Source organism: Camelus dromedarius, chromosome 36, assembly GCF_036321535.1.
Source record: "Camelus dromedarius isolate mCamDro1 chromosome 36, mCamDro1.pat, whole genome shotgun sequence".
Taxonomy (NCBI): domain Eukaryota; kingdom Metazoa; phylum Chordata; class Mammalia; order Artiodactyla; family Camelidae; genus Camelus; species Camelus dromedarius.
This window is the reverse complement of record NC_087471.1, coordinates 11,782,814-11,805,289: the sequence shown is the minus strand read 5'-3', so window position 1 is coordinate 11,805,289 and position 22,476 is coordinate 11,782,814. Positions and strand designations below refer to the sequence as shown.

At 41.2% G+C, this 22,476-nt stretch overlaps 1 protein-coding gene across 7 annotated transcripts; it reads left to right on the top strand.

The window, feature by feature from the left end:
• Nucleotides 1–62: 62 nt before the first annotated feature.
• CEP44 (centrosomal protein 44) lies at nt 63–17,935 on the top strand. 7 transcript variants are annotated; one of them, XM_064482508.1, is made up of 13 exons: nt 63–304; nt 1,122–1,226; nt 2,531–2,578; nt 5,437–5,571; nt 8,324–8,471; nt 9,997–10,143; nt 10,498–10,620; nt 11,800–11,964; nt 13,322–13,528; nt 14,020–14,095; nt 16,545–16,669; nt 16,920–16,957; nt 17,720–17,935. In XM_064482508.1, exons 4-13 carry the CDS (start codon nt 5,483–5,485, stop codon nt 17,766–17,768), a joined length of 1,167 nt encoding a protein of 388 aa, XP_064338578.1. In that variant the 5' UTR covers nt 63–304; nt 1,122–1,226; nt 2,531–2,578; nt 5,437–5,482; the 3' UTR covers nt 17,769–17,935. The 7 variants fall into 7 exon arrangements, 6 of the variants coding, with proteins under 6 accessions (XP_064338578.1, XP_064338579.1, XP_010993383.1 ...); XR_010379211.1 differs by having other exon boundaries at nt 65–304; nt 11,797–11,964; nt 16,549–16,669; XM_010995081.3 differs by having other exon boundaries at nt 67–304; nt 11,797–11,964.
• The last annotated feature ends 4,541 nt before the right edge of the window (nt 17,936–22,476 follow it).

Here is a 22,476-nt window from a genome sequence, read left to right as displayed (position 1 = left end):
GAATCTGCAGCGCGGAATCAAGGAGCGCGGAAGAGCCGGCAGCTTGGAGGGGCCTGCCGCGATGCATGGCGGGATTCCACCCGCGGCTCCCAATACAAACGGTCGGCGCGAGGAGCGCGTCCGGGCGCGGGCGTCGGGCCACAGGGACTCGCTGCTGGAGCCTGGGCTCCCGGGGCTCCCGGGGCTGCCGGGGCTCTCGGGGCTGCCGGGGCTCTCGGGTAGCACATGCTGCCGCCTCTGCTGCCTGTTGCGCGGGGCCGTCCGGAGGCCTTCAGAGCCCGCTTCTTTGCTGGGCCGCTGCGGGGTGAGCCCGGGGGAGCTGGCGAGGCTGCGACCCAGGCTGGGCAGGGGTCGCCTCTCTCCGCTGCCCTAACCGAGGCTCCGGGCGGGGGCGAATGACCAGGTCGGCCCTTCCTCCTTTTAAATGAAGTCGTGGGAGGAGAGCCCTAGACGTGCCTTGCCCATGGACCCAACTGGGATATCCTTTTGATAAACAACAGCGTGGGAGGACTCACAGAACCGCGGCCCCTCATCCTCTGGGACTAGGCTGTGACTTAGAGTGGGGAAGTCACAGACTGCTTCCTCCCGTTGCAGCCCCTGAGCTGAAGAGCGATCCGGCTCCTCGGAAATACTGACTAGAAGGGCGAGACGAGAGTAGCCCATGTTTTCTCTCCTTTGCATTTCCCTAGCGTTTCAGTGTTCCTCCACTTTTCCTGTGTTTCCCTCAGCATGGAAAAAAAAAATCAATCTTGAAATGTGGATTCCAGAATTATAGCCATAGTAGATAATTTTTCTAAAGTTATTCACAGACCTTTTAATAGTTTTCTATGTGAGCACAGCTATCCCAAGAGTTGTGACCTTGACCTTTGCTCCCCGTTTCCCCCATTTTTCCCCCTCTAGTTTTGATGATGTCCAGCGTTATTTGAGCTGTCTCAAACTCTTAGCCATCGATCGTAATCATTACACTAGTTTGGTTTAGTTGCTTCATTCTGAACAAAAACCAGAGTTCAGTGGCATTCCATTGGAAGGCATCGTTTAAATGACTTCCAACAACAGTGAGGTTGGAGTAGGTTAAAAATCTTAACCTGCTATTTCATATCATTTTCCATTATCTCCTGTAGTAAGTTCAGTTGGGCAGATCTAAGTGGCAGCAGAGAACTCTGGTGGAAGCTGGGAAGCGGTATTGAGGCCATGTTAGTGGCTGAATCTACACTACAAGCTGAGCAGTATGTGCTTTTTTCCTTTTAGTTTCCTATTGTGAGGGTTATAACGCAATAAAGTTAAGCGACTTCTTAAAAAGCAAGTCATTTTTCATCTCTAAAAGCACTGTAGTAAAATGTGTGTAAGTCCTAGATTGGCTTTTTAATGTCTTAATTTTTAGTGTTTTTCAGTTGTATAATAGTAAAGCCTTTCATGAAAATGTAGAGCAGTAGCTGTAATTTTTTTTTCTGTAATACTCTTTATTTTTTTTTAATCCCTTTAGTTTTTCTATCCTGTTTCATCACTTATCTCCTTCACCTACAGATCCCAGCTGTACTTTGTATCTTAATCTTCTTCAAAGTATTCTGCTGGTACTGAAGAGGATGTGTTCCAGGGACATACTTTGTTGTCAGAAATTCCATTACCAGAGGAGGAAATAATTAGACATTGATATATGTTACAGGACTTCAGAGAAAGGAAGGATGGATAGAGACTGTAAAGTGTTAAAGAAAACAAAAATTCCATGTACTGCAAAGATGGAAAATACATCTGGAAAGATTAAAGGAAGTCTGCAGGAAGAGATAAAATTTATATTAAAGTTATAGAATGTCTTAGGAGAAGAGGTGCCCCTGGAAGTGTTAAGATACATGGGTCTGGAACTTAAAATAAGCTACGACCTACTGTATTGGCCAGTGGCATCACCCAAGAATTTATATTTTTTGCAGTCAACAGCTAGATTAGTTCCCACTTCATCTTCCCCAGGAAAATAAAGGCCGGTCTTGGGAAGTCATCTTTAACTGCTTCCATATGTACATCCACCCCCCCCCCCAGTCATCCTAAAAGATGTTAAATAAGCTTTACCTTCTTGGCCAGTATTTTGTGGAATGTGATTTTAAGATCACCTCCTCTTTTTTCCAGTTCCCTCCCATTTGACACTACCTGAAATTCCCTCTGCCTAAAAATGTAAATGTTTTTTTGAAGTAATTGACTGGCTGAAAACTACTGACTCAGACTCATGAGTGAGTGTTTAAAAGTATATTCAATAACCTGTTTTTCACCATGTTGCTAAAGGAAAGGAGACTTGGAGCCCTTTAAGAGGAGGAAAGGATACAGAAATGGGTGGCCAGGGCCTTAAAATAGAAAGCTTACTAAAGTTTGGACTTCGCAAATCCTCAGCCTGATTTACCTCTGGTTATGTATAGATACAGGGAAGGTGTGTAAGAAGGTGATTTGTATCCAGGCAACTGCTGGAATGTTGACTAGGGGAAAAGATCATGCTAACTCCACTGGTCCTGATTTATGGATTGTTCTGTTTTGTCTTTAATGTCAGTGACTTCGTTTTAGAGGCACTTCAATCCCAGAGGATTCAATACTCAAGGTATTGTGTGTTATTCCCCTTATGAAATTTTCATGGATAGTTACAAATACTAGATATTTTTAATTGTGTCATTGAGCTGTGCCTTGCTGATTGATTAGATTTACAGTTTAGAAGCCTTTTGTCTATTTCTAGCAAAAGTTCTTAACCATTTATTTTATGACCCTCCTTTGGGAATAGCCTCCCTTGAGAATCTAATGAAAGTCCTACCCCATGCAATAAAATGAGTCATTAAAAAATATAATTCCGTGGTGGGGGTAAGTATAGCTCAGTGGTAGAGTGTGTGCTGACCATGTACGGGGTCCTGGGTTCAATCTCCAGGACCTCTACTAAAAAAACATTTTATATATATATATATAATATAATATTTGTATATATATATAAAATTCCATGGTATTATTTTCTTTGAGATTTAAAAAAATGAGCCATTTTATTTAAAATCTCAAGTCTTGTTCCTGTCTTTGGGTGCACATAAATGTACAGCCATATTCTGTTACTTGTATTGTTTGGAGTCACATTCCTGTTTCATGGGCCCGGTGTATGTCAGCAGATATTGCCAGTAAGTTTCCTAAAGTAATTGTGTTAACTTACCCTTTCACAACATTGTGTTCTGTTTCAGATGCTTTACAGCCTCCCGTTTTGGATTTATTTTGTAATTTCTTAATGGTTAATGAGATTGTGTATCTTTTCAGGTTTACTCTTTTGCAGAGTTCCTGTTCAAGTCTCTTTCCCTTTCAAATCTCTTTCCCATTTTTCTATTGAGTTGTCTTTCTTTTTTCTTGTTACTCTGTAGGAAGTTCTTTACATATTTTAGGTAATCTTTTTGTTGGTTTTATGTAATGACAGCATCAGCTTCCGCTCAGTGGCTTATCTTTCCACTCTCCTAGGATGTCTTTCGATAACAAAAGTTAGTGATTTTAATGTGTTTCATTTTATCCGTCATAAGACAAGAAATCTTTATCTACCTGAAGATCATAAAAATATTCTACTCTGTGATCTCCAGAAAGCCTGTTTCTCTTACATTTTACATTTAGAGTTTCAACAAACCTGGAATTAATTGTGAAGGATGTGAGGTACCCTTTACATCAAGGGGTCAAGGTTTATTTATTCCATCTGGATATTCATTTGACACAGTAACATTTATTGGAAAAGACCATCCGCTCTCCAGGGCAAGTCCTTACCTTTGTCATAAATCTAGTGTTGATGTACACACAGTCCATTTCTGTACTCTGTTCTGTTCCACTGGTCTGTTTGTACACCTTTTCAATAATTGTAAATTTAACTTTATAATGAGTCTTATTGTCCAGTGGTTAAATCCTCCAGTTTTGATCTTTTTCACATTGTGTTATTTATCATTTATCTCTTGCATATCTATGTAGATTTTGGAATCAGCTTGTGAATTTCCATCTTAAACTGTAGGGAGTTTTTGGAAGGCATGGGATGGAGGAAATACATTGAATCTATGGATCAACTTACTAAGTCTTCAAATCCTTGATCAGGGTGTAGACCTCTTATTTAGAGCTTCTTTATTTATCTCAGTAAAGTTTTATTTATTTACTTATTTTTTGTTTTGCAGTTTTACCCATCTATTTTAGATTTAGTCACATGTTTTGATATTTATTGAGGCTAGTGAGTTATTTATACATATGTATTTTTAAACATTTTCTGGTTCTTTGGGGAATACAGAGAAATACAATTGATTTTTGTGTATTGGCCTTCTATCCAGCAACCTTGCTAAATTCACTTGTTTCTTTTGGATTTTGTCAAATACAATTATGTCATCTGTGACTAATGACATTTTTATTTCTTCCTCATTATTATTTTTTTATTTCTTCCTTTTTAGTCTTTTTTAGTCTTTACTCCTTTCATTTCTTTTTCTTGCATTTTTGTACTGAGATCTCTAGCACAATGTTGAATAGAAATGGTGAGAGTGGACAAGCTTGCCTTTTCCCAGTCTCAGGAAGACAGCTTTCAGTATTTCCTTACTAAGTATGATGTTCACAGTAGATTTTTTGCAGGTAACTTCAGGCAGTTCCCTTCTATTGCTGATGTCCTAAGAATTAGAGCATGAAGGGATGTTGAATTTTATCAAATACCTATTCTATATGTATTGAAATAATCACAAGGCTTGTCTTCATTATTTGTCAATGTATTAAATTATTCTAATTTTGTTGTTTTTGCTGTTCAAATCATCTCAGCTCTGACCACTGGACGCTTTCATTTTAGTGGTGTTTAGAAAAAGGGAATGAAGTAGTATGCATATAATCTGCCATATTTAACCAGCTGAATCCCGAAAATTTTTTAACTCATCTATTTTTTTTCTTTTTTAAATATGTAATATTTTAGGTTTATATTCTCTAATTACAAAAATATCTATTTTATTTTTTTATGCAAAGCATCTGATTTGCAGCTGTGTAAGTTCTGAGCCCTGGGAATAATCATGAAATCTGAGCTAAATTTCTCTGTCTCCATTTCTCCCTGATTTTATTGTGTAGCCTTTATAAGCATCCAAAATAGTCATTGATGGAGAGTCTTTTACGGTGGTATCACCCCAAGTGGTACCTTGTTATTCAAAATTAAGTATTTGGGAGAGTGTCATAGACTATTAGTCACGTTGTAAAAAGATGAACGAACGTAGGGGCAGACTTTTTTTTCTGATGAAAAATATTTAAGGGAAAAACACACCTGATACGCAGGAATAGATACTAAAGACAAGACAGTAGTAGACCAGTACGGGAGGTAAACTAGGGGAGACATAGCTAAGATAGCTGTGGTAACTGTGTGTGAGATATGAACGAAAGAGATTAGAGAAGCTTAACAAATAGCAAAGACTTAGTGTTTCATTGATTTTTTTTTTTTAGGTGAAAAATTAATTTCCTAAGCTGGAGCTGGATCAACTGTTAAAGAATGGCAACAGGTGACTTAAAAAGAAGCTTACGGAACCTGGAACAGGTGCTTCGTTCGCTGAATTACCCTCGAGAGGTGGACTGTGTCGGGTGAGCCACAGCAGCAGACTTCTTTGCGTTATTTTCAGGAGTGATTCGAGGTGGTCTGTGACATGAGGGGAACATCTAAATAAAAATTCAGGCTTTAGCTGGGTCCTTTAAATGTTTTCCTTGAGATGAAGGTATTTTAGAAAGCAGTTAGTAATTTGTTTCTAAGTATGAATTAATGAAAAATCCCAACACAAGAGATTTAAAACAACTTTTAGAAGTAGAAGCATATAAGGGGTGGTCTTTGTACAAATTTGAATCTCTCGGAAGTGTAATAGATTTCATTATTTCTATAATTTATCACCCTCTCTCGTTCAGTTGGATAGTATTCCTTTGTGATTTAGAAGATTCTAGGTAATAGGTTTATTTTAACAACTTACTCCATGCTTGAAGATGGTATTAAGCTATCTCATTTAATGATATCTTATTTAATAGCTCCACTTGGAACCTTTTCCTTTAGTTTCCACTTTGCAAATATGCCTTACGTGCCTCTGTAGGATATAGCAGCATTCCTTTCCTCTGTGACTCTGCCGGTCTCATCTGGCGCTCCCATCGTCCCCTGTTCCTTCATAGCCCCTTTTCTTCCTGCCTGGGATCAGTGAGGCATTAAATGTTTCTCCCGCTACAGTGCAGCCTGCCGCCTGGTGCTTTTGTTGAGTTCCCTGCGTGTCCCCCACATCCAGAACTGTACCTGGCACGTCTCAGAAGCTAATTAGATATGTATTCAATGAACGTGTCAAGGGACAAGTCTGGATCAGGCGCGTGGTGAGTGAAACTGGGTTAAACCAACTACCCAGTAGAATCCTAGCTATTCGAACTGTGTGCTAGGGAGAGCTAGCCAAGGGAAGGCTGCAGGTGAAAGGGTAGCCAGGACGAGGGGACGTTTGCCTCTGGCGACCGTTACTACAGGCATCATATGTGAGCAGCAGAAGGCTTTCCATGGTCCGTCCCCGGAGGACGTACCAGTCATATCCTGACTCCTCGGGGCAGGGAAATCCTGCTCCCCAGGCTTGCAGGGCCTTAATCAGTCTGAGCAGCCAAGTTTTCTTCTTCCCACCTTAGGCATCAACACTTTAAAAGACATTCTGAATAGGAATAATTCTAAAATACACTGATTTTCCTCCTGTCTTCTGAGTGTAGCATTCAAACATCTGATTTTCTCATTGACCCCAGAGTCACATTAAGAACAAGTTTAGATTATCTTATAACCGAGTGATGTCTGAGGGTTTATCTGAGGTAGGTAATGCTACTTGCTGCCACGTCCAGATTCCTCTCCCCGACCCAACATACACACATACACATACACCCTCCACGTATTTTGATTCTTTATATTTTTTCCCATTTTTAAATTTTTTACTGACGTCTGGTTTTTGTGTTGGTGTGCCAATTTATATTCTGCTTTTCTTACTCTTTCTAGGTGAAGTCCTTAAAAACTAGATAACCAAGGGTTCTGAGATCATTTAACATAGGAGGTATTAAATGCAGACCTGGCTTTTTATTCATATTGTGCATAAGATGGACAGATTTTGCTGTGAAAAAGTGTTTTTTCATTTCCTGTTTTGAACCTTCTCACATATAGACAAGGTTGCCCGAGCAGTTTCCTCACTGGGTAAATTATAACTGTCAACATAAAAGAGAAACAATTATGTTTGTCCTAAAAAAACCCCAAAATATAGTGTTATCGTCAAAGTTGTCCCCTGCCTTATTTAAAAAAAAATGGAGCGGGGATGGAGAGATTTACGTACAAGTATGAATTTTGTGGAAAGCAAATGTTTTAAGTACATTATTGCCTCCATTAAACAAATACGCTGGGGCCTTGTTGTGAGAGAATCAGTGAGGGCACTTCACTCTGAGAAATGTGCGCACGTGTGTGGACGACTGGAAACGGGCTCTAGGCAGAGCGTGGGGTGCCAGGTGCTGAGCACCCGGGAGTCGTTGCGGTGGGGGGGTCCTTGTGGGTCGGGAAGCTGAGAATGGCATCCGGGAAGACTTGAGAGTTGACTGATTCATAAAGAACGGACGGCACGGGGGGAGGGTGTAGCTCAAGTGGCAGAGCGCATGCTCAGCATACGCAAGGCCCTGGGTTCAACCCCAGTACCTCTTCTAAAACACCTGAGTACCTCTCCCCCCAAAATTTTTTTTAAAAAAACTAAAAATACAAAAAAATAAAAGCAGTAGAAATTGAAAAAAAAGAGAAAAAAGAATGGCTGGCACATGACAGAGAAGAGGGGGAAGCCTTTGTGGGCTGGAGGAATTAGCTGCTAAGGTGCAGTTTCACACGTGCCGGCTGTCGGGAGGACGGTCAGCTGGCCAGCTCGTCACGGTCCAGGCCTGGTCCAGCCTCGCTCCTCATCTGTAAGTTAGACCTGGCGGTGTTTCGCCTTTGCAGGCTTGTGGTGAAGAGCAGGTGAGGGAAGGTGAGACGCGTTCGCAAAGCCACGGGGTGGCCTTGGGCCCTAGGGGGCAGTGCGTTTGCTCTCTTAGGAGGAGGAAATGGCCCCGCCAGGCTAGGCTCTGACAATTCAGCCAATACTGTGGGAAATAGGCTTGTGGCACCGATGAGTGAGCGTAAGCTTTGTTTCACAGTAACGTGGCTGTCTGGGCTTAGAGCAGCTGGTAGGACCTGAAGGGTCTGGGCCCCACCTAGTGATGATGGTGGGAGCGGCCCATCTTGACAGCGTTTCTTACGCTTCCCTGATTACCCGACTTGGTGGGATTATGCTCGCTAAGCATCTCTTTCTTTTTTTCCTAACAGTTTGGTGAAAGGAGACACCGCAGCATCCCTGCCCATCATCAGCTATTCCCTCACCTCGTACTCGCCTTACGTAGCAGAACTTCTGCTGGAGTCCAACGTGGAGCTCATAGCAAAGAATGACTCGCGCTTTATAGATACCGTCTATAAGGTACTGTGAATTCATGGAGCAGTCATTCTTTCACAGGTCACTGAGTGGTTCTTTTAAGGTCCATGTTTTCATAACTCCTGAACTATATGCAGCATGTGTAGTTGACAGAGTGTTTTCATATACATTTATCTTGTTTAAATACAGTAACAGACATAGAAAACAAACCTGTGGCTACTGGGGGGGAAGGGAGTGGGAAGGGATAAGTTGGGAGTTCAAGATTTGCAGATACTAACTAATATATATAAAATAGATAAACAAGTCCATACTCTATAGCACAGGGAACTCTATTCAATGTTTTGTACTAACTTACGGTGAAAGAGACTATGAAAACGAACATATGTATGTTCCTACGTGACTGAAGCAGTGTGCTGTGCACCAGAAACTGACACAACGTTGTGAACTGACTATACTTCAGTAAAAAAAATGTATAATAAATAAATAAATAGAATCCCTACGATAATCAAGATGCAATTCAAGTTTGCTTTATGTTTCATACACTAATAAATATGGCAGCTGGTAAACGTTCGTCATTGGTTGTCATTTGTCCTTTTTATATCGAGTTTTAATAAAATTTGGTATATTGGCAGAAGTTATGGAGAAATGTGGTTTTATTAAAAAAAAAACGTGGTTTTATTGAGCCAAGTTTGTGGTTCATAGAGTTGTGAGGTAATTTAGTTGTTTCTAAGAAGGAACTACAACTTACGTTGGAACAACTTACGCTCCTGAAGGTCTGAGGCCCTGTCGCACTGTCTACCCTGCTGTCTGCACTTGTGCTCTGTGTGTCCTGAACTTAATCTCCTATTTGATTTTTGAAAACCTTACTTTGTATCATTAATTTTTGCTGGAGTACTGTGGTTTTCTTAACCTTTTTTAAAAAAATACAAAGCCCACTTACCAAATCAAATCTCATTTTTTTCTTTTTTAACTAGAAAGCTGCATTTGATGAAATGGTAGCTTTTGTATGTGGTGTCTGTCCCATCTTCCCTCTCTTTGCCTCTCACCCCGGAAAGCTCCCCTGGAAGCCCGAGAGGCACGTCTAAGAAATCCTCGGGTTCTCCAGAGAAAGTTCTGAAAATTACCAGTTTAATCTATTTCTCTCATTTTGCAAATGAGAAATTGAACCTCAGTAGTCTACTGACTTGTTTAAAAATCAAGTCATGATTTCTCTAAGCAAACAGAACTGAGGTTTTCTGATACCTGGTGTGGTGATCTTCTATAGCGAGCTGAGGTTTTCCAGTACCTATGAGGATACTTGAGCTTGCTGACAATTAGCTATCCTTCTCCATCGCTCTGGACAGCCAGCCATACTCCGTACATCCCAGCTACCTTTTGCCTACCTGTTCTTCCTGGTCATGACCCACACTACGCCTACACATCTCTTTAGCGCCCTTTACTTAACAGCTTCATCCTCCCCCTTCTCCTCTCAAAAATGGCATTACATCCCTGATCACGTGGTCATTTGTCATTTTGGATTTTTGAAAGAAATTGTTCCCGATTATTACATTGATCTATTTCCTCTTTACAGCTTCTTCGCGATCAATTTAATTATAAACCAATCTTGACAAAAAAGCAGTTTCTCCAGTGTGGATTTGCAGAATGGAAAATCCAAATTATTTGTGACATTTTGAATTGTGTGATGAAAAAGCACAAGGAATTGAGTTGTGTTGAGAAGGTAAATTTATTAATGATTTTAACTTACACTGCGTGGCTATATTTTACCGTGTAAAACCAGTACCCTAGTCAGCAGATAAGTGCACAGTGCAATACTGCGTTATTCACAGCTTTGGGTAACCTGACGTGCCTGATGTTTGCTTTAAATGCTAGTCACTTGCTTTTACACGTTTGTGACTTGGAGCTGCTAGTCCTGAACTAACAGTTCAAACATGGTACCTTTTCATCACTTCTTAGTTTTCAAAAGACATGTGGTCCCGTTAGACTCGCATCATTTGGCAGTCACGTTTCACACGAACATTTGAATTTCATGCCGTCACACACAGCTTATTACATCTTAATACCTTTTTTTCAGACTCCATCACAACAAAGGAAAAAAATCAATTCTATTAAGTCAGAACCTTGTACCAGCGGTGAGAAGACAGCCACCGAACCTGTTGGCATTGATGTCACTGGCAGGTTTATGACGTCAGGAAAGGTAGGGCAGTACAAAGAGGATGTGTCCTGCAGTGTTCAGAGTTGCCCGCCTAACTGATCCAGTGTGCAAGGTTCGCTTTTCGGACTAGCATCTGATACGACACTCTGCTCAGACATTAGCGCGTAAGGTTTAACAGTGCGTGTCATGTGTTGTCTGGGAACATTCCCAAAGGTATAAGAAGAGGGTAGAAATGTACAAGTGAACAGGCTTTCTCTTTAAATTTGTAACCCCTAACTCTGCCTGTTGTGATCATGAACATTTACTCTTAATGAAGTATCTAGTCTCCTGGAGCACCCTCCCGGTGATGGGTCATGATTTGCATACATTCGCGTTTCTGTACCGGGAGTGTGAATTGCCCAAGGAGTGACCCCTTAAATCTATAATCTGGTTTTGGGTTAGGGTTGTGAAGTACTTTCTCTCTGTGGGTAGAGCTCTTCCCTGCCCTTGTCTGCTCCCAGCACCTGTGGCTTGAAGGTGTATTTAGGGACAGATTTCTCTCTCCAAGGGAAAATGAAGCCAAAATATGATTTTACCATGGCAAATAGACTTCTAGCTGACTTCCATCCCGGGCAGACCCTCTGAGACTGAAGGCTGGACTACCAGATGAATAGTCAGTGTGTAATTAGAGGATGTGAGTGTTTTTTGGCTGAAGTAAAACCTAGGGAATTATTTTTCCCCAAGTCAAAATATGAGTTATATAGACAGAATCTGTGAATCTACATACTTTATGCCTTTATAAAAAATAGTGACATTTAACTGTAAGGAAAAGGTTCTTATGTCAGTAACTTTAAAAAATATGCCTGTTGGCTCCACGTCATGAGGGCCACATGGAAGGGAGGGCTGTGTCTGGTGTCCTTTCCCAACTAGAATTTATATAAACAGGGATTTTTTTATCATCGTGCTTAGAATTAAATACATTGTAAGGACTTTCTCAGTCTGAGCTGATATAACTGAACGCAGCCTTCTGTTTCAGTGTTGGGGCTGAGGGGCTGGGTCATGAGACCCACTCATAAAGCCAGTGCTTTTTGTTTGGGCTTCCCATATGTGGTAGTTGAAACGTCCGTAAGTCTTAAACGGGAGAGAGGATGTTTCTTTTGAAAAATAGCATGGTGTATGTTTAAGACAACCGTGTGAGGAGAACGCGGGCGCCCCTGTGACGTGTCTGTCTTTGTGCAGAAGAAAGCTGTGGTGATCCGCCACCTGTACAGCGAAGGCAGCGCCAACCTTCCTGAAGATGCAAGTCCAGTAACACATGTTAATGAAGCATTTGACACTTGTGACCCAAAGGCTCCTGAAATAGAGATTCCTGAATTAGAGATTTCTGAGATTAACTGTGAGCAGCAGGTAAGAACTGTGGACTTCTTTAGCAGATGTCAGTACTTCTCACTTTGACTTACATGAGCATTTCAGCATCTAATCTTTGGAACACTTCCGGCCTTCTGAATGATCAATCACGACATGCTACCTTTGTTACTATTACCCAAGAATCAGTAAGTGTTACTGAAGGTCATTAAAGGTCGAGGGCACTAGGCGGGATGTTGTGGCCAGTGCAGTGATGAGTAAGACATAATACTTGGCTTCAAGGAATTGACAGCCTCGTGTGAGATGAAGATACACTCCTTTACAAGGTGACCACACAGACAGCGGAGCACTGCCCATCACCCGCTGGAGACCAGAAAGTGACGTGTCCCCGACCATCTCCTCCATTCTTCCTCTCAACTCTCCCTCAACCACCAAAAAGAGCTTCTCTGTCACTAAAGACTAAATAAAAAGCTCTTTCCCTTGAGCATTTGAGAAGAGGTTGACATAAGATCTGAGCAGGAGGGAGGGAAGCGGTGACGAGCTCTTGGTGTCACACCTAGAGTGACAGGAGCAAGGGCCCCCGTGGGTGCAGTGATTCGTAGCTGCTCTCCGATGGCCGCACAGTCGGCTTCTCTGATCTGGGCTGAAGCCCGGGGGGAAATAAAACCTGCCTACATTGATTCTTAAAAAAAAAAAGATATGCTACTTTGTTTAGCGAGGGCTCTTCACCACCTATCCCCATGTTGATGAACGGGGGAGGGGGGGGGCACCACTGTCGTTCCGTTTCCTTTTTGGGCCCTTGCTGTCCTCTGTGCTGTCTCTCTCTCTCTCAGAATGTCATTTCTATTCCTTTATAGCCACAGACACCATTACAGTGTCCAGTCTCTGCTGCTCCTGTTAAAGCTGCTTTTCCTATCTTCTATGTCTTGTGACTTCCATACATCTCTGTATACAGTTGGCATTTATAAAAACCACCAGATGGCCGTGAGGCTTGTTTCCTGCTGACAGCGGACCGGACAGGCTGGATGCGCTGCCGCCTCCCGGTTGTTTCCTCTTGGCTCTCTCCTCGTGTGGTGACAAGGAGCTAGTTACGGCTTTATTTGTACTGACTGGCACTGTTCTGAGAGCTTTATGCACATTAACTCATTTAATCTTACAAGCCCCAAATGAAGTAGGCACTCGTATCACCTGTTTTTTTTGGAAGATGAGGAAATTGAGTCATCAGGGCGTCTCACAGGAGCTGGTGTTGGTGTCCAGGTGGTCTGCCTCCAGAAGCAGCCCCCTGACTCTCATGCTGTCCTGCCAGCCATAACTGCTGAAGCAATGCAATGAAATGGGAGACACTGAATTATTGGAATTTTAGCTTATGTAATATTTTTAATGTTTCTAATCATTTTAGGATATGAAAGTTAGCGCTGAGATCACCGCGCTGCGGATTACGCTTGCTGAATGCCAAGAAAAACTTAAGAAACTGACTTGCATAGAGAGCAGATTGGAATCTTTGGAAGAAAAAATGAAAGGCAAAGTGATGGTGAATGAAAAAACCTGGAATAATCTTCTAAGTCGTGTCACTCTTCTTGAAACAGAAATGCTTTTATCTAAAAAGGTACTTTCTTCCCTCCACATTTATGGAAGATCTCAGATACAACAAAGAATGTCTTTTCTTCATCGTTATGCGTGTATTCTCTGGGATGGCTAAATAAGAGAATGTCTAGGCTACGGGAAACGTTTAGATGGAATGAGATCCTGTTTAGACACGGCCCGTTTGGTGCTGGTGGTTGTGGCTCTGGCTTTTCCCTTCAGCAGGTAAGGTCACCTGACAGCCTTGTAAGTCGAGCCTTCAGACAGTCCCTTTGCTTTCCGGTCCTAGTTTTTCTTTCCTGCCTAGAATTAGTACATTCAAGGCTTCTATCTCCTTCTACATTTAAAAGATCATTTTTTATACGTAGGGATATTTATGTTTTGCTTGTAAATAAAATAATCAGAAGTATTTAAACATTTATTATGTCATCTTTATATTTTATGCTTAGCGGTAAGAGTATAAAATGGAAACATTTCTTCGCATTTGATCCTAAATGCTACACTGTGTTATTCCAGAACGATGAATACATGCGGTTTAATGAAATGAGCGAAGACTGTGCCTCGAGCAGCAACATGGGTGCTCTCAGTCTGGGTAAGTTCTCGGCGCGCTGGTGACATGGTAAGGGCTTTTATAATATTTGGTCATTTTAATATCCTGAAGCCTTGTCTTTTCAGAAACTGCAAAGCTCCTAGGAACTAAGGAAATGCTGAATTTACAGACTATAAGCCAGGAGTTGCTAGAAAAGCCAGCTTACGTATCTTACGTGACAGAGTGGTTGAATAAATTCCAGGGTACAAAACTGCAGTCTTTTAGAGGTATTTTACTCCTTTAATTGCAAAATGCTTTAGAATAATAAAAATGGACCGCCGGAGTTTCTGATGCAAACTTAAGTGATAGCTTTCACATATGTAAATAGTATAGGTAAGAGGGAAAAACCCACTTGTCAGTAACCTATGAAGTTTTACAGACCTCTTGCATTTCAGCAGTTCGCTGATGATGATGAAATGAGAAGGACCGAAAAGGAGGGCACATCTTCTCCATGCCATTTCACTGCACTAGGCTCCTGGCGTTTTCACTGTGACTGAGCAGCAGGGACAGGCTTTCTGGGCTGGCTCTTCAGGGACAGCTTTTATTTCTTTGGTTCTTACACTTTCTGGAAAGACAAAGGTCTGAATTTTGTCTTGTGTTTGTAATTAAGTCATATTTGAGATATTTTGTCCAATTGAGAAGTCATAATGAAGCTAAATTTTAAAAATTTGTGCATGTTTAACATCATTCAGTCTTTCAGCTACTACATAAATAACCATTTAACGTCAGCACATTATAATGCCAACTGTGGTCCTGCACTCTTCTACCTGCTGTAGTGAAAAATGTAATTCTCAAAGCAGCCATCCAAGAACAACAAAACAAAAACAAAAAAATTCAAAGCAGCCATACAAAATAAGTGGTATTATCCATATTTTACAGAGGAGGAAACTGAGGCAGGGAAATTGAATAACTGCCAAAGGCCACACAGCCATTGAATGATGGAACAGATTTGAGTCGAGGCCTATTAGCTTTAAAGTGTTCCCTTCACCACTGCATATTTAATGCACATGCCAGTTTCATTGCCCAGAGAACAATTTCAATAATTAGGTTATTAAATATAATTATTTGGGATGCTATTGCTGGCACTAAATTTATCAGAGACTACAGATTTCAGATTGAGTACTAGTTGGCTTTTTTACTTTTGTCATTCATGACTCAACAAATTTGAAAGCTCAACTCTAAGATTCTTGAGAGCAAGACTATTTTATGGTCTGTCCAACATAATGTCTGTGCTTCCATCCCCAGTGCCTGTATATGGTAGAAATCAAATTTTTATGCACTGAAAGAATACTGAATGCCTGCTATCTGCAAAGCACTGCCTTTTCCAAGTTTGACTTCACCTGTTTGGACTTAGTATTTTTTAAATATCACATTACAGAGTATACTTGTAACAAAACACCGAGCTTAAGACACTGTGCTGGCACTTAGAGTGAAGAGCAGAGAGACCACTATCTGAAATGGATGATAGGTTATGAATAAGGTGGAAATAGTCTCAAAAAATTGATAACCTGCCCTTGATCAATGAAGAGTCAAATTTATAAAGCCTCACCCATCACACCTTACCTGTTACTGCTGCTTGGACGCAGAGGGCTCGCCTTTCTTTTGGTGTCGTGAGCAGTAATTCACCAGTCTGATTGTAGGATCATGGTAAATTGGGAATGGGTTTTGTGCAGTTCACGCTGATGGGTACGTGGAGGAATGGAGCAGACAGGAGAGAGAAGTAGACAGAAGAGACTGTGGCTCCGTGAGAGAGGGAAGTCCTGTGGCTGCACTTTGTTCCCTAGTTGAGGTTGTCTGTGTAGGCTTACAGTAAAACTGTGTAAATCAGTTTAAACGGGTGCCTGATTTTTTTTTTTCTTTGGCCTTGTTTTTGCAGCCAAATGCACCGTGACTAAACACAGGGCTTATGGGATTGGTTGCACAGGAGGTCGCCTTACCTGTGACGTTCTGTAATTGATGCGGTTGTAGGAAAGACTGCCGTCATGTTGAATGAGTGTCAGGACCCTGAAATGGAAGGTTGTTCAGTTCTTTAGGAAAGTCAGTCTGTGAACCCTGAATTTTAAGCATTTTTTTCCATGGATGTCAACTCGGTGGAATGTTTCTTGATTTTTAAAAAGTACGTATAGTCACTTTTAGTAATAGTTGCCACCAAGAATACACATGGGTCAACAGCTTATATTTAAAAATACATTAACCTGCCTCTTAAGTTGATTACTGTCATGATGAAGATAATATCACCTTCTGTGATTTTTATTGGCCAGTTTTTAATACCTAGACCTCCATATGCAGGTCATTATCCTGAAAGAATAGTAAAAACTCATCTGGACCTCCTACACCAGTTTCCATTTTATATCGAGATGATGTTTGGTTTTCTGCCCTCTATACATAAAGTGTTAGACACTTGACTCCACTGTGAAAGGACAAGGTAATCTACAAGTTAATTTCTCCGCAGACAGAAAAAGCAAAGGGGAGAGGCAAGCAGGCGTCCCTCTGTCCTCTGGCTACAGCACAGTGTCGTCGGATTCAACTCCCCGGGCCTCCACCGTTAACTACTGTGGTTTGAGAGAGATTTCCGAGGTAAGAGGAACTGGCGCCGACATAGATGATTCCCCCTCCGAGGTCGGGAGGCCGAGCAGGCATTAGATTCAGTCGTAGGTGCCACTGGCAAGAAAAACAGTGAAACTGTAAATCTTAATCCCATAAAGATTCTTTGCAATAAATAAACAGAACTTAATGCATTGTTTTAGACTGTGTTTTCTATGTTCACAGACCATCTTTATGGTTTGCTTTGAGAAATTGCCTAAATTTGTTGCTTTTTAAATTAAAGGAAACAACAATCCAGAAAATGGAAAGGATGAAAAAAATGTAAGTAACAGAAAAGGGCAACAGAAATCCGCGTCTCTGTAGGGGCTTGTGTCAGGTTTCAGTGCACACAGAGCATGCATACGTGTTTCAGACCCTGAAGGTCCCTCAGTCAGGTGTGGAATTTCCTTCAGGACCCCGGTGGATGATAAATCCACCCACCGTTATGTGTTTGCGAGATGAGTCACTGTTTTTGTTTCCAGCAAGTGATGTAAAACGTTGTTAATGGAATTAATTGCAGATTAAAGAGTGCAGAGACATTTTTGGTTGATAGTTCATCAAGAAATTGTCTATTTTTGATACCCACTTTGTGAAAATAATAAATTATGTAGATAGGTGGTTTGGAGACATTTAAGTATTGCTATAACGTTTTCAGTCCTTTAGACAATTATTGGCATGGTAAAAACTAAATATGGAACTTTGATCTAACAAAAACGTGAAATTACATGATTTGTCTCAAAAGCAGTTGAAAGGAAATAAGACATGAAATGGCATAGGATTATCATGCAGCCTACTACTTAAAAAACTATAATTTTGTTTTTGAAATTTGAGATGTACTGAAATAACTTATGCTCCACGAATTAACTCATAACTTTCTGACTATAGAATGTGGCTATAGAATACTCATCATTCACAGTAACTGTGCCTATAAATAAGCAGTGAAATTTATTTTAGGCTCAAAAGCATAATTTCAACAACCTAGATTCCATGCCTCATTACAAATCAGTTATTTACTTAATATATTATTTATTTATTGTATTTCAGGTTTGAAGAAACTGCAGAGTTACTGAAATGTCCAAATCACTCACTATAGAATTTTCTGCACGAACTTCTCTAGGACTCTGGCTACTGTACATGTTGTATATTTGAAGAGTTCTCTAGGCAGTTTTAAGACACTGTAATACTTGTATTAGCATTTGAATTCCATTTCGTATATTAGTTTTTTCATTCAGTATTGAATAAATGCTTCCATTTTTTGCACTATGGTTATACTGGTTTACTCTTTTTAGGAACACTTCTGTGCCAGGACATTTGTTTTACAGAGTGAAGTCATTCCAGCACTGTTTTTGTGTTGACGTTTGTTGGCAGTGTGCTAAGTAACATGTTTTTTAAAGGCTTGAGGACCACGGTTTACATCCTGTTGGAAACGCTCCACCTGGGACTTGCGTATTGTCCCCGGGAGGCTCTCGTGCATACCATCGTGACATCTGCACTGATGAATTTGTTGTAATGAGAAGTTCAAAATGCTCATTGAGGTTTAAATAAAACAAAAATACGACTATTTCATGCTTAGTCAAAAGGCAGAACACATTTCCAGTTAACGCCAAGGACGTCAGGGCACGCTTCTCCTTTTGTGCTTGGGAGCAGGTTGGACAGCCGTGAGGCTGTGTTGAGTGTTTTCTTACTCTGTTCCGTCACACATTTTAAGACCAGCAGCTCAGACACAGATGGTGGCCGCCCAGTATTACAAGATACACAGTGAGTTTTTGTGTTTTTTTTGTGACGGGAAGCTGTGTATTTTTCTAGAGAGAGAAAAAGTCTTAGGTGAGAAAAATGAAATTCATTTTAAATTACTAGGTCATTTCCTTTTTTAACTATAAATAAAAGATGTGATAATAGTCCGGGCAATCTTCAAGAAAATTGGTTCCATTATTTAGAAGGAAAAAAAGAGAATTATTATTATTTAGATCATCTGATAACTTATTCATATGTTTATATTATGTAAACGTAAGTTGATATTTGTCACATATGAAACACTAACACTAAGTTAAAACCAAGTAGAAATAACACTCGGGAAAGCACTTTAATTTTCTAACACGGGTCCGGGGCAGTCATCATACTTTAAAATTATGAACTTTGGAAGTTAGCATACAACTTTGAATTTAGTAGTTTCAGTAACTATTTCTAGAATTGATGAATCCCATTAGCCTTATTTTTTTCAATTACAAAAAAATTATAAATCAAGATAGATATTTACAGTCATAAAAGAAACTTGTCAAACTTGTAACAATTCATCATCAGCATGGAATTGTAGCGCCACCTTGTGGTTTAGATGCCTGTGTTTTACCTTTTGTTAAAACGTGATTTCCCATAAAACATAGGATCACATTTTCCCTTTTGAAAAACTCAATTGCAATTTTAAAAAGAAGCATTTTTGAAGTTCTCTTGTGCAAGACAGGAGAAAAAGTCTTCTTTTCTCTTTATCTTTCCCCCTCTCCTTTTTCCTTTATGTAGTGTGCATATACACACAGTTAACATGATTTCATTTTTAATCTCCTAATTTACATAAGTGTGCAAAATATAAATATCTAATGAAAATATCGTAAAAGATGACTTATATTATCAGGTGGAAATTTGGACTCCAAATGTTTTCCTACTGTTATCTAACAACTTAAGCAGGAACGAATAAAAGCAACTCCTAACACCAGACGTTTCCGCTTACAAAGACTCTCACTATGCTACCTCGACAATGTAATCTTTTGGGGAAAAAAAAGCAAATTTGATTTCGTCGAAGTTATTGAAGAGGAAGCCAAATTATTTATTATTCCAACTCTCTTAGAAATAGTAGAAAAAGTCCTCTCTCTTGAGCAATTTGGTAAGTATTTTGTAACCATAAACCAGCCCCTTTTGATTAACTTGAAGGTCTCGGGAAAGTGAGGGAGGGGAGTCCTGGAGAGATTATTTGGAGCTACATAATTAAACCCACAGTTACTGGAATTCTCACTAACTCCATCCCCTGAACTCTCCCACAAGCGGACTGAAAGTTATTTATTATTCCGCCTCAAAGGCGGCGGCCGCGTGTGGGGCCCGCCCCTGCGGTGCTGCGGGGCCGCGTCTGGCTGGAGATCACAGGGGGGCGCCGGCGGTGCGTGAGGGGGATGAGAAGTGATGGCAACTGCGGGGAAGTTCTGGGCGAAGCCTTCTATTTGTTTGTTTGTTTTACTCGAACATTTTTAATGCCATGTTTTAACATGTGATACAGACCCTGAAAAATAAAACTTCAAGACTTCGGAGCTGCATTTTATGCCGCTCGTTACTCCCAGCTTTACATCCTTGACAGGCACTCGGGGAAGCATTAAAGACTGAAAGAACCTTGTCAATTTTACACACTACAACACTTTCTGAGCTCAAATAACATTATAGATTTAATTTATACTTTTTAACAATCCCCAGGTTCATCTAGTGAAAATGTCAGGTTCCTTATACTGCTGACGCCAAGAGTGAAGAAAGACAGCAGTAGCAACACCGAGAACGGGCGCACTTCTTGGGGACGGAGGGGATTTTTTAAAATCCATATTTATTTTATCATGGCTTTTATTTATGTCTAACACTTGTCGGAATGGGGACTGGATAGTACGTGTGTCTCATTTTTCTCTGAAGTCCACTAAATCACTAATAGAAATTTTTTATTAAAAAAATTTAATGCAAAGTATTCAAGTCAACATTTTAAAATTAAGAACAGCGCACTTATTCAGTAAGTATCCCAAATGTATACATTATTTGAATTGTATATTATGGATGGTATGAAGAAAAAGGAGGGAATCCCTGTTTCAATTACCCAGGAAACCTGAACAGTGGGAATTAGGGTGATAGGAGGGCTGGATATTTTGGAGTAAGTCCTAGCTTGTAACCCTTCGGTTCACTTAAATTGCTGGGTACGTGGAGTGTAATCAACTCAGTACATCCTGGGGCCGAGCTCTTCAATTCAATTGGCGTGGAAACCCTGAAAGTCGTGTGTGGACCGCACCAGAATTCTCCTACGTCTGCTCCTTCAGTGCCTTTTGACTGTCTCCGTGGACTGGCCTCAAGTCGTGTGTTTGCGCACTTGCTTTTGCTGAGAGTGGCTTTCCCTTCCATCTGGCCGATTTCTGCTTATCCTTTAAGACGCTTTGCCTTTTACTCGGAGGCTTCCTTTTTGTTTAGTATTTATTATTTTATTTTATTTGTTATTATTTATATATTACGCCACCTCAGGTAGAGCCTAAGAGCATTGTCACATTAGATTTCCATTCCCCCTCAAGCCTTTTGTTATGCATTTTACTTCTACATATGGTTACAGCCCCCCAAGACATTGTCATTATTTTTGCTTTCAACATCTTTATTTTTTAAAAGAGGTTTCTTACAAGATATTTAAAATTATCATAGAACTGTCGTCATTATAATAGTAATTATAACTGGTAAGCATTTGCAGGAGTGCAGGGCAGGCAAGTAGGCTGCTTGAGCAGAGTGGGGCGCCTCCTAACAGACTGCACGGAGCAAGACATGTGATGAATACCGCATCACCGACTAGTGGGGAAAGGGTGGCTTATTCAGTAGAAAGTTCTAGGACTGCAATCAAATGGGAGGGAACTAAATTAGAGCTGCACTGATCAAAGAGATGATGATCTTTATAACTGGGGTGGGGAGGTCGTTCTTAAGACAAAGTGCACAAGCCATAAAAGAAAAAACAATCTCAACATACAATACTTCAATTACCGGCTGGGAAGATGGCGGCTTCCTGAGGATTGGGTGTTAATGGAGAAGGCAGCAAATAGGCAGATGGAAATGCTGGCTGTCGGTACCTGGAGGGCATCCCCAGCATCCTGCACCTACTGCACAAGCGGCTTACCTTGCACTGGCTGAAGCATGAAAGGGCACTTGCAGGCTCATCAATGTGATGGGTAAAGGGAACCACAGACATAGCTGAGCCCAGAAATCTCACTGAGGAGGAGGAGGTGGTGGAGAGAGTTGAGGCCATGCAGGCTTCCCAGCCTGGAAGGGAGTGGGAATTGGGCGCTGGGGCTACGGCCATTGTGGGCAGCCACGGTGCGTGTGAAGGAGAAGCAGCTAGGGCGTGAGTGCCCCCCCGCCCCACCACCCCCCACCATCCCACAGGACATCTGCCCGCAGAGTCCAGGTAGCGTGTCTCTGGCAGCAGTTTTATTGAGCTCTCCTGAAGGACTCACACACAGCCCTTTGTCCAGGTACCACCCAACATGGTCTGAACTGTCACGGGACTTCCCCTGTCTTCTCTGTTCTCCCAATGATATTAAAAGGCAGCCTTTGTGGATTCATCTGTCTGAGACCTAACTTCTCTGTGTCAAAAACATTGTTCATTTTGGTTTTGGAGTTAAAGCTCATAGAATCGGGTTTTTTGGTTTTGTTTGATTTCTCTGAAAAGTGAGGAAGCAGAAGACTGACTACTGTGGAATAATCTGTTTAATGGTGATGGATACAGTAGATGCCTACTTGCTGTCCACTCTCACACCTCCCTTCCTGGGGTATTTACCCCAGGCAACCACACCTTCCCTTTCCGGGCCGTGTAGCTTCAAGCGAAGGAACTCAGGAATGTGCCCACTCACCTTATAACTCATTCTACTTATTAGACACCGACTGACAGGCGAGCAGACAGCCCAGCTGTTGGCAAGGAGCTTGGCCTTCTGGGAGAGTAGCTACCGGAGAAGAGTCACACTGTGCGCAGCGCAGTATGAGGATGTGCCTCTGGAGCTCATACACTTGTCAGCCTGAGTGAAGAGCTGCCA